Here is a 12,533-nt window from a genome sequence, read left to right as displayed (position 1 = left end):
AGCACTAGCATCTAGAGTGAAACCTGCCCCGAGAGAAGCCTCCAGTCTGTTTTCCTTCAGTGAGGAAAAGTTTTAAAAAATGCTGTTTTCCTGCATGTAAACAATGCAATTCCCTGGTCACTTCCCTGAGGTTTTACCAGGAAGCATCTCTACCTGCTCGCTCCACGGCTGAGCAATGGGGCAAGGAAGTCCTGAGCTCGCCTTGTAGGTCCCCTGGGAAGTGCTCAGGGCCGTGCAGCCCACAGAGCAGAGGAGGGGTGAACACTTCTGGAGCATTTACTGTGAGCTGGACTCACAGGGCAGGGCGACATCAGTGTCCCATGAGGAGTGTTCCAGCCTCCCTCTGCTCTTCTGATCTTCACTATCCTAGCTCTGTAGGACCTCAGGACTCCGCTCGCTCCTTATCCCACTGCCTCACCTGGCCCTCCTCCCAGCTGCCCAGGGACCTTCTAAACTGCAATGAGATCCTCTGGCTCCTCTCACCGTCTCTGTTGCCCTCAGCAGAGGACTGTAATCTGTACTATGCACTTATGGGCCTGTCTCCCTCACTGGATGGCCAAGTGCTTTGGAGGCAGCAACCTGACAGGAGCCCAGAAGTAGAGACTTAAGAACATCAAAGGAAATACGCCAGGGGCTGGCCCGGTGGTGGCGCAAGCGGTTAAGTGCGCGCGCTCCGCAGCGGTGGCCCGGGGTTTGCAGGTTCAGATCCCGGGCACGCACCAACGCACTGCTTGGCAAGCCATGCTGCGGCGGCGTCCCATATAAAGTGGAGGAAGATGGGCACGGATGTTAGCCCAGGGCCAGTCTTCCTCGGAAAAAAAAAAAGAGGAGGATTGGCAGATGTTAGCATAGGGCTGATCTCCTCACAAAAAAAAAAAAGGAAATACACCAGGCCCTCCCCCATCCCACTCCTATCCCCACCTCACTGCCCACACAGAGTGAATCCTCTGTAAACCAACCCCTCCCCTCATGGTTTTTGACATCCCAGTCTCTGCATATGTGTTGTCTGCTGTCTGGAAGATGCTTTTGGTGTTCTTCATCTGGCCAACTCCTATTCAGCCTTTTAAACTCATCTCAGACAACCCCACCCTGATCCCCTCCCTCCCCCATATTCAAGACTGCCTCAGAGGCCCCACAGCTCCTGTGGCTTCCCCTGCAGAGCATTTCAAGCCTGGGTTGTGGTCTGAATTCCTCCATCACTGTCCCTCTCTGCCTGGCCCACAGTAGGTGCTCCATTAAGACTGAATACGTAACACAATAAACACTCAGCCTCACTCTGGGCCAGGCATGGTGCGGAGGCTTTACGTGTGTTATCCCATTTGGTCCTCACAACCACCTGGGTAGTTGGTATTGTTCTCCTTTTATAGGGGGGAAAGGCTGGATTAGACTCAGGCAGCTCATCCTCAGAGGCTAAGCTCTTAACTCCCGGGCCTCGCTTCTTGCTACTGGAAAGACGAGTGGGTTGTGAGTGAGGCCAGGGCGTGCCCACAGCAGGGTGAGAGGGGCTCTGTGGATGCCTACCCCGGCCTCAGCCCCAGGAGGGGCCGGACACTGCTGGCAGGCAGCCTTGAGGTGCTCAGGACCACCCATTGTCCTGATGGCTTTTAGGGCGCCAGCCCTGGGCTCTGTGCGTGGGGTGGGAACCAGCACTTGGGCCCCAGATGCTGCCCGGTGCGGTCTCCGGCTTCCGGGTGGCCCGTCTGGCTACTGCTGCATTTGGAGTGGGTAACAACAGCCCTTTTTTACTTCCCTTTTAGAGATGCAGGTTGTACCTGCTTTGTTGGCAAAGTCTTGAAGAGAGTGGCTCCAGGAAGAGAATAAGGAAACGGCCTTGGACTCAGGAGGGAGGACGGTGGATGGAAGACTAAGCAGCCTTGCCCTTGGGAGCTGGGGGCGGGCAGAGTCAGGGGGCTCCCGCTCTGCTCTCTGCCTCACTGCCTGGGGGCTCTATCCAGCCCCTCTTCCAGGGGTGCCTGCAGGGCAGACAGGAGTGGGGCCCCACCAGGAGAAGAGAGAAACAGAACAAGAAAGGGCAGGGTACATGTTCCTTCAGTTGAGAACAGACTTGGGCTCTAGTTTTATGGCTGCCAAGGCGGTGGGAAGGCTCCAGACCCTCCTGCAAAGAGTGTTCAGGCATCTCACCTCCTCCTAGACTACCACAAGCCCTGCCTGAGGCCACAAGGAAGAAGGAATCATTTCCTCCTGGGAATCAGGCTGTTCTGTACACCCAGACCCATGTTTGCATAAGGAGCTTTCTCCATGGAGATCCCAAACAGGTTCATGCCAGGCTCCTGGCCTGCTGGCTCAGTTCTGCTCTCAGATCCAGGGCCCAGTATGAGGTTCTTACTAGAACAGGAATCCTAAATCCTCTTTCTGCCCAAACGGGTTTAGCTCGCTTTAAAATGAGGTGAGGATTTAACACTAAAATGAGGTGAGGATTTAACACAGCAAATTATCCAACCACTTGTGAGCACTGCCCAAGGGCACACGGCCAACCAGTGAACACGCCCATCTTCTCCCAACACAGCCCTTTCCTGGCTCTGTTCTCCGGCCTGCTGGGCAAGGGTGCGGCACCCCCAACACACACACACACACACACACACACACACACACACACACACACACACACACTCCGGCCTGCTGGGCAAGGGTGTGGCACCCCCAACACACACACACACACACACACACACACACACACACACACACACGGACCACCTCCCAGGCCTGGTGACGAGGTACTGAGTTATCCCTAGTCCTGTTTTCAGGAAAGGATTTCTTTACCCCAGAACAGCCAGCACCTAGTTAATGTTCCCCTGTTGTGGGCGGCCTCCTGTCCCGTGAGCCTCAATCAACCGGGATCTCCCTGGCGAGTGCTCAGAGACTAGACTTCCTGTCACGATTCATGACCCAGGAAATTTATGTAGGAAAATTCAGTTTCTAAATAAGCCCTGACGTTATTTAGCTAATTGACTACATTAGCTGTGTAGCAGCTAATTGACTACACAGTGCTACAAAGGAAAGAGACTTCAAATCTCACCAAGGCCTTACCTGTCCTCAATGCAGGGATCTGTCTCTTTATACTGAGAGGAGGGCTCAGCCCCCTCCAGCCTGAGACACTTGTTTTCTAGAAATATCTCTTTGAAGGATAACATTGCCCTGAGACCACCTATGAACAAAAACCACCCATATCTAAAAGAAATGCTTCCTATTAAAAATGATGATGATGTAAACATATATTTATTTAGTCACACGGAGAGAGAGCCATGATATGTTGTTCGAGGAAAGACTCAGGGTTTGGAGTAGCATGTATAGACCCGCGCCATTTCTGTGGCTAACCAACACACATGTATGCAATTATTACACATATCTATTCGCAGAGAAAATGTTAAGAATGGTGATCACCAGGAAACTGGACTTTGTGTGATTTTAATTTTTTTCTTTTCTCTTAATCTGTATAATTTTTCAAAATCGAGCAAGTATTACTCATACAAAAAATCAAGGTAACTTTAAAAATGTTTGTTTATCCTAAAGACTATTTTAGTAACAATAAAATAAATATTTAATGTGCACATGTATAATGTATAACGAAATAAAAATAACCAAGGTGGCTGCTACTTCCGGAAACGGCATTTTCATCGACAATCTACTCTCCTTTGGACTTGACTTTACCAGTTCTGAGGGAGTTGAGGCCAGGGGAGAATTTAAAAATCAGCACCAGCTGGGAGAAGGATTCTGCAGCAACTGCAGACACCAGCAGGGGTGCGGGGAGCACGGCCCTGGGCAGCAGCCTGCCATCCCTCTGTCCAAGATGAATTTTACAAGCTTCCTGCCTGGGCATAAGTTGTCCCGGCCTGTGGTTCCCACCCCTTAAATAAATCCCCACACCCAGGTTATCTTTAGACTTTCCTATGAGTAAAAACACTTAAAGGGTAAGGCAGAGTGAGGCCCAGACAGAGCCCCACTTCCAAACTTTCAAAAGCCAGAACAAAACCCCGCCCACCTGGGCACTTACCTTGCAGTCCACGCTCAGCATGTGCTGGGCGATGACCTTGGGGTCGCGGTTGGTGAACAGCTCTTTTGCACGCTTCAGCATTGCTGTTTCCAGGGGCTTGTTCTCAGGAGGAAGGAGCTTCGACTCAAAGTCATTGGGCCTGAACGAGGAGGCGGTCTCCAGGAGGGGCATTACAAACTTGCCCTTGTCCTCCTGCCCCTTGTCTACCTGCGCTGCCGGCTGCTCCCGAGGCCTTGCCCCATCATCGTCATCAAGGATCAAGTAGTTGGTGCCAGAGTTCCGGGGACCCGGTGCCCCGTTCTGCTTGGCTGTCAGCAGCTCCACATAGCTGTCCTGGGCACAGAAGGGCGGCCTTGCTCCCCCGTCACAGCCCGTGGCAAAGGCTGGGTTCAGTTCACAGTAGTTGGCCTCGGAGTTGAGCCAGGTGGATGGGGACGGGGGGACCTTGAGGAAGGGCGCCTTGCAGGGCTTGGGGGGTGGCTTGGGGCACAGCTGGCTGTCTGAGCCCCTCAGCGCCTCCCCCGCCCTCGAGTCCGCAGAGACCCTCCGAACCACCGCCGGGCTCAGGGTGGGCTCGCTGCCCGTCCTGAAGACGGGTGAGTTTGGGCAGGGGCTTGTGTCCACACCAGGGGGCAGCTTACAGCCTGTGGAGGACAAGAGAGGATCAGAAAAAGCTCAGCTGTGCGGAGAATACAAAACAAATAAAACTAGAGTGACAACTCCCAGTCCTCAATTCATGCCCTTGGGTTTCGATTTTCTCTCTCAAAAGATAACTCAGTATGACCACCTGGCGCCCAACCTAGAGCCGTCTAGAGCATTTCAAGCATTTCTAAGTTGGCCCCACCTCACTTCTGGAGGAATTCTAAATCCCAGTGACTGCTAACAGCTGGGCTGTAATGTCATTTTATGGTCACAGAAGTCAGTACAGTCAGAACAGGAAAATACATCGAGCCTGGAGGGCAGTGAGTAATCTAATCTCACCCTAAAGAACAGAAGTCTGTAGCCACAGAGCATCAGGGCCCTGAGTCACCCTCAGAGCCAGGTGGATCCCCGCCAGCTTTAAGGCAGAACTAGAGACACACTGGGGAGGGATAAAAAGACACTGACATAGCCCACATAGAGGTGGTTTATGAAGGGACATTAGAAAAGTCACCTTGTGGTCTCAAGGAAGGTCAGTCATAAAAATAATGAAAGACAGTCCCACAGCCCACTAACATAATTGCTTACTCAGTTTCCCCACATCCCACATCTTCTCACTCTTCTGGCTGAAAGGCGATAGAGAGGAAGAGCGAGGAAGAGGGCTCTTTCTGGACAGCTGCTCTACCAGGAGCCCCAGGACTGACCCACCCACCCTCTGCCCTGGGAGGGGACTAAAGGAGCAGGCTCATTCATCATGAAGACCACCAGTTAGCAATGGGCTTGGAATCAGAAAATCTGGGTTCAAATGCTGGCTTAGCTGCTTACCAGATGGATGATTTTGGACAAGGCACTTAACCTCTTGCCTCAGTTTCCTCGGCTGAGGAAAGAGGATAATCATGCCCATCTTGAAGGCTTGTTATGAGGCTTAAGAGCTAGTAAACATACAGTGTCCAGCTCAGTGATTCACACCTGGATATGGTTCTACAAACCCGCAGCCTCCAGCCTGCAGGCATGGAGCCTTATGTTATTCCCAAATTAGTGACCAGATGGAGCAGGGAAAACAGCCTGAAGGAAATCAGGGAACACAGTCACCCTCCTCGCCCCAAACACCCAAAGACCTACCAATGGGCAGGTAACTCTCCGACTGGTGGGCTTTGAGGGACAAGGCTCTTCTGTCCTGCATGTGATCCAGGCAGGCTGGCTGGCTCCCACTCTTCTCTTTATTTCTGAAGCAAAAGACAAGTGGGGCAGAAATGTGTCATTAAATCACAAAACCTTTAGGCAGCGTCATGGAAAGTTTTTTTTTAAAAAAAGATTATTCAGAATGAGAGCTATAGCACACCCCAACAGTAAAGGAATGTCTGCTGATGAAGGAAATTACTGATGGGGGCGATTAATACATGAATGTGCCGTGGGCTCCATCCCTGCACGCCCACGACCAATCCAATTAGGTCCTCCAATGCCTCCTCTGAGACTTTCCATCCCGCTGAGCAGCACAGGGTAAAAGTTTCAGGATACTCTCAGGAAAATCTGATGAACTGGAATGTGTACTTTTAACAAAGCCCAAAATTACTTACAGACCCAGGAGGAATGACTTGTTTACCTAACACGCGTTTCCGCCATGCCCCACTGTGTCACAGTTAGGAAGGAAGCTGTGGGGCAGTTTCCACTTCAGTGCAAATCTCCGCGTCCCCCAAATAATCCATAGGATCGCCCGGGGAGGCTGTCAAACCCATCCTCCCGGATGCACTGAGGGGCCCCGTGGCCAGCCTGCTCCTGCTGAGTTGGGAAAAGGGACGAGCCTGGTCACCAAGCAGCAACTGGGAGGCACAGTACAGCCATAGAGGGAAAAGGTGGAACCCAACTTTCGACACATTAGCTCGCATTCCTCTGTCCCTTGCCAACCCAGATCGGCAATTTCTCTAATTAGCACCAAGGAGCAGAATCTCTCTTTTGCTACAAGAGAAAGAACTGCACCAGCCAAGGTGCAATGAACTTTCATCAGCCCTCCCACAAGCTTCTGTGACAGAAGTCGCAACGTTCTTTCCTACCTTTGCAAGCACCAAAGAAAAAAACAAACCCCCAAACCCCCAAACTCCCAGCAACAGAGAAATTCCAGCAACCTCTCAGAGATAAGGCAGGGCAGAGGGCAAATTCCAAAAGGCAGTGGCTTCTGTGAAGCGATACTTAGGCAGTGATCACCGGAGCGGTCAGACTCCGCGGCCACAACGCCCGGGAATGCACCCTGGCTGGGAGCGCACACCTTTGCCCGCGGCAGCCAGCCAGCCAACCAACGGGCCCACAGCAGGAAGATGCGGAGCCAGGCGGGGGCGGGGCTTCGGGCCATCTTTCCTGGGTAGCCCGCCCCACCCCACGCTTAGACATTTCTGGGCCTGCTGCCTGTGCCAAGAGGTGACAAGGCTTAGGGAGCTCTGCTTTCAAAGGGCAATCCGAAGAGTGCCTCTGTGAGGCCTGTCTTGTTGACTTAGAGACTTGCTTAGTCTTTCTTTCACTTCTTATCTTAAAAAAAAATATTTTAAATCCGGGTTGCTGAGGGCAGACCAAGAGGCCCTCCTCCCCACACCATGCTTGGCAGGGGTTCCCAGCATTGCCAAATACGCCTGGCTCCTCCCCTGTTCATCAGGTGAGCAGCCAACACCACTCCCAAAAGAAACAGAAGAAAAGGTACTTTAATATTTTAAAGGATCTCAAGTCCAATCTTATTACTATGAAAAGGAGAATTTCTAAATATCAGTTCTTGCCTTCCTCCCTGCAACAGCCCTGAGTCCGAAATTCTACTGCCCTCCAGAAAATAATAATTATTATAGTTATTAATATCTACCTACTATGTGCCGGCCTGTTCTAAGCACTTTGCATATCTTAAATCATTTAACCCTCATAAGCTTGTTCTTTCCAGATGAAGCAAGTGAGGCCCAGAGAGGGTAAGTAGCTTGCCCAGGGTTGACCAGGTCAGTGGTACACCAGCATTTGAGCCCAGGCACACAGGGTCCACAGCCAGACAATGACTAACACCTAGCGGAGCTTCCTGGTTGCACAGGGCCATAATTTATTACTCACAGAGTCCTGTATTTTGCTTGTGAATTTTTGCAGTCTAGAAATTACAGTTTATGACATTTCCTCCTGGTCCAGAATGAAAACCACTGAGTAGAATAAAACATGTTGGTTTAAGTGTGTAAGCTTAGCCACCAGGGAGCCGGAGAAGAGGAGCTGTGTCACAGCGGGGCTGGGGACTGGCTTATGCCCTAGCAAGCCTGCCTCTTCCCTGCTTGCCTTTCCTGACACGGGTTAGATGATAGGCACCAGGACTCTTAGCTCACAAGGGGCAGGTCCTGTATAAACACAGGGCACCTCACTGGTTGATGGCAGGGTGCCTCAGTTCGGCGGCCAGTTCTCCGAACTCTCTCCCCCTTCCCAAGGTTCAGACGGCAGCCCCCAGGCTCTTGCTGTCTCCTGTCTCAGGAAATCTCATCTGTTCTCACCGAGTCAACCACCCTTTCCATGTGGACCAAGGCTTGTCTAAGCCTTCAGGCCTAACTCCCTTCCTGAACCCCAAACCTGTTGCTGGACACTGGCTCTCAGCAAGCTGATGGTCATATCTCAGATGGTGCAACTGGTTTTTCCTCCAAAGTCCACCCACCTCCCCCAGTCCCTCCTGTGGTATCTGACTGGCCCTTCTCCACCTTCCCCACATGCAGAAGAGTCCTGGGGAGCCTGGTTCCCCCACCTCCTGACTCTGCCTCTTCTCTGGCCACATAGCCTGACCCTCCACGACTCACTGACTGGGCTTCCTGCTCGTCTCTCTCCTCGCCCCTCTTGTGCATCGCTGTCCCATTTTATTCTTAGGACACCCCGTTCACCACGTCAGGTCTTTGAGGCTCCCTCAAACCCCTTAGCCTGGCATGAAGGCCTCCACATCTGGTGGGGTCACCTCCCTAAACCTACGCCTGCCAGCCCCTTACATGGACCCCTTGCTCCAGCACCACCAACTTGCTGACTCCAAGCAACCTTTGCCCTTTTCTGTCTCTACACTTATGCTCACACTGAGCACCACCCCCCAAGCCCTGGAACACCCTCCTCTTTGCAGCATCTATCCAAATTTTCCCTAGCCCTCAGACTGGCCGGAATCCCAGCTCCTTCACCAAGTCTCCCCTGGTCAGCCCTCCCCTTCCTCAGCAACTGCATCATTTATTTTTGGCCTCAATTCAGTTGAGAACTAATTACGCGCTTCCTCGTGACTGTTCTTCCAACAACCCTTGGTACTCTTACAAACATCTTTTATGGTTCCTCTGTTCCAGGGTGAGCTCCTTGTCTGCCTAACTGAGCCTGGACATGCCCGGAGTGCCCCTTGTGGTCCCAACACCACCTGAAGAGGCCCTGACCCACCTGAGGAGGTTTCCCCTGGGCAAGCCCTGCTCTCGGGCCTGGACGCTGCCCATGGTGAGGCTCAGCCTCTTGGCCATGTCGGGCCTTCCCTCAGTGAGGCCGCCCTCCCGGGCCCGGCCTGGAGAGGTGCCGTAGCGCTCCTCCAGGCACCGCAGGGGCACTGTCCTGTTGATGGGCTGGAAGATGATGGCTCCGCTCTGCTGGGAGATGGGCCGGCGGTTGCCCACGTAGCAGCGCACCAGGCCGGGGATGGAGTCGAAGCTCTCCATCTCAAATTGGTACTGCACGCGGCTATAGGCCTCGCTGAGCCGCAGCACCGTCCGCTGGATCTTGAAGTGCTGAGCGAGGTTCTTCCACTGACAGGTCAGGACAAAGTTTCCGGGGCTGGACAGAGAGTCACGAACCAGGAAGTCGCCATCCCGCTGCACGAGGTTTTCTGCCACCTTTGGGACAAAACAGTGAGTGAGGCGTAAGAAAGGCAAGCTTACACTCCTTTTAAAAGCTGCACTGCTCCCCGCTTCTTTGGGCCAACAGAAGACAACGCAATTATGTCTCTTCTTCCTCAGTCGGCTCTTTATTTTTTAAGATTCTTAGAGGATCCATTCATTCATTTAAGAACTATTTGCTGACCATCTACTATGTGCCAAGGACTATTGCAGACACTGGGTTTACAGCAGTGAATGAAGCAGACTAGAGTCCCTACTGTCACTGAGCTTCTATTTTTGGTGGAAAGTTTCTATTTTAGCGAGGATAAATAAGCAACAGGTATGGTATGTCAGATGTCAAGTTAAGGAAAAAGTAAATCGGGAAGGGAGACAAGAAATTCTAGGGAGGGGATGAGGGCTGTCATTTTAAATAGGGTGGTCGGGAGGATGTCATGAGATGACATGAAGGCAGACCTGAAGGATGTAAAGCGACAGAAAATAAGAGAATTCGTGTCTGGCCAGTCTGATCCCCATCCCCAACACGTGGAGGAGGGTGTTTGTTGGTGTCTGTGAGTCATCCTCAGAGACGCCCCTCTCCTAAGATGTCCCTCTCCAGGCCTGTTCAATGGCGAGGAGGGGTCCTTACGCAGGTGGAGGCAAGGGAAATAAGAGACTCACTGTGGGTTCTTGGCACAACAATTACTCACTGGAGGGGCTGGAACAAAAATCGGGCCTAGGTCCCTCATCTCACCGAGTTATTGGAAGGATTGTCTATTTGTATACATATTATATGCAAAGCACTAATAAGTGCCTGGAACAAGGTAGGTACTCAAAAATCATTAACTATGAGGATGCTGATGTTTATAGCAGAGGGAGAATTCATAGTGTGTTGTAGCACATTCGTTCCTGTAGCCAGACTGCCTAGGTTTGCATTCTGGCTCTGCTGTGTGACTTTGGACAAGTTACGTAATCTCTCTGTGGCTCAGTTATGTCAACTGTAAAACAGGAATAATATCACCTATAGAAAAGCTATAAAGATGTAAAGGAGTCAAGTGTTGGCTCTTACCATCATTGTCATTGTTACAGTGTTCGGACAGACAATCTGGAATGAAGTACAGCTGAAAATTTACCTCATGACAAATGGGAAACCAATTTTATGATCACGATAAGGGAAGGATGGTGGTAACAGGAATGAGTTTTATAAACTTTGACAATTTTTCCAGGACATTCCAACATTTGATCAGTTAGCTTAGAATAGTATGCTACCATGGTTACTTTAAAATTGCATCTTTGCCTTAAAAATATCTTTTCACACAGAAATTCCATTTCTTGGAATTGGGCCTGAGGAAATAATTATAGTTATGAACATACTGGTTATCTTAAAGGATGTTGGTGAGAATGTCCCAAAAAATTGTGGAGCAGATACACAATGGACATATATATAATGTAGGATGGTGTGGAAAAAGACTTTATAGCTGGAGAAAATTCTCAGGATATATCATTAAGTGAAGAAAGTGGGCTACAAAAAGGTATATTCCATATAATCTCATACTCGATTTAAAAAAGTCTGGGAGGATTTGTATCAAAATGTTCATAGTGGTTATCTCCAGGAGGGAAAATTATGGATGAGAGTTTAATTTTCTTCTTTTTGCTCTCTGTATTTTCTACAATCAATTTTTTTTTTTTTTTGTGAGGAAGATCAGCCCTGAGCTAACATCCATTGCTAATCCTCCTCTTTTTTTTGCTGAGGAAGACCGGCTCTGAGCTAACATCTATTGCCAATCCTCCTTTTTTTTTCCCCCAAAGCCCCAGTAGATAGTTGTATGTCATAGTTGCACATCATTCTATTTGCTGTATGTGGGATGTGGCCTCAGCATGGCCGGACAAGCGGTGCATCGGTGCGCGCCCAGGATCTGAACCCCGGCCGCCAGTAGCAGAGCGTGCACACTTAACCGCTAAGCCACGGGGCCAGCCCACTACAATCAATTTTAAACTAGAAAAAGAGTTAGAATAAGGATTATTTCTTTGATAGTGCTGAGAAATATGCTACATTAAAAAAATAATTTAGGGGCCGGCTCAGTGGCGCAAGCAGTTAAATGCGCGCGCTCTGATGCGGTGGCCTGGGGTTCGCCGGTTCGGATCCTGGGTGCGTGCCGACGTACCGCTTGTCAAGCCATGCAGTGGCAGCGTCCCACATATAAAGTAGAGGAAGATGGGCATGGATGTTAGCCCAGGGCCAGTCTTCCTCGGCAACAAAAAGAGGAGGATTGGCAGATGTTAGCTCAGGGCCCATCTTCCTCACAAAAAAAAAAACAAATAATTCACAACATGATGCCCTTCCCTCCACCTAACCCACCCCCTTCCTGTCATGTCCTGGGTGAATGACTGGCCAGATCAGGTTCCAATAAAAACCCAAGGGGAATTCTACACTTCAATTTTGCGCTTATTTTATTTTTCAACTTCTATACTATTAAATAAAAAACATTATTCATGGTTATCACCCAAATGACAATCACAAAGTACATTCTAGGCCATGAGCCTGCAGTCACTGGTGTAATTCCTCTTATTCCCATCTCCAGCCAGGGGACCGGGTAAGGGAGGGATGGAGAGGGAATAATTGCTGGCCCCACTGGGGCACAGGTGGCCTTGTTGCTCTGTACCACTCACTGCAATGATACCCTCTCTTCATCTACAAGCCAGTGCCTCAAAAATTAAAAATTAAGCCACTGCCTTAAAAAGGAAGCAGGTTCCAAAGGGCATGAGGCCGCAGGCAGCCAGCCGAGAGTTCAATTATCTGAACCACAGCCCCACCTAGTACTTCTTCAGGTTACCACCCTGTGGCTGCTGCCTCCTGCCCACTCCGTGTTTGCCGACCACAGGAACACCTGCTTTTCCTTCATCCACTTACTGGGCACGTGGAAATGTACTTTAGATTCCTGACCTCAGCTCTTCCCAAGGTCTCCTTAGAGATGGGCCTAAGTTAAATCACCACAGGCCAGTTTATAGTAATTGTTTTTGGCTAAACTAGGGCTGGCTCCTATGTGGCCTTGGAG

At 50.6% G+C, this 12,533-nt stretch overlaps 1 protein-coding gene across 5 annotated transcripts in view; it reads right to left on the bottom strand.

The window, feature by feature from the left end:
* The window catches only part of BCAR3 (BCAR3 adaptor protein, NSP family member), a 130,540-nt gene that overhangs the window by 19,212 nt on the left and 98,795 nt on the right, over positions 1-12,533 (bottom strand). For all 5 annotated transcript variants that reach the window (XM_087447139.1, XM_087447166.1, XM_087447130.1 and 2 more), the window contains 3 exons: positions 9,056-9,498; positions 5,774-5,877; positions 4,013-4,656 (listed from right to left, as the gene is read on the bottom strand). In XM_087447139.1, the coding sequence (XP_087303265.1) occupies positions 4,013-4,656; positions 5,774-5,877; positions 9,056-9,498 (1,191 nt within the window). The remainder of the gene's footprint in view (positions 1-4,012; positions 4,657-5,773; positions 5,878-9,055; positions 9,499-12,533) is intronic.

Source organism: Ceratotherium simum, chromosome 2 (assembly GCF_057802395.1).
Source record: "Ceratotherium simum simum isolate JZ-2026a chromosome 2, ASM5780239v1, whole genome shotgun sequence".
Lineage (NCBI taxonomy): Eukaryota > Metazoa > Chordata > Mammalia > Perissodactyla > Rhinocerotidae > Ceratotherium > Ceratotherium simum.
The sequence above is the reverse complement of the archived record's forward strand: the minus strand, read 5'-3'. Positions and strand labels throughout refer to the sequence as shown.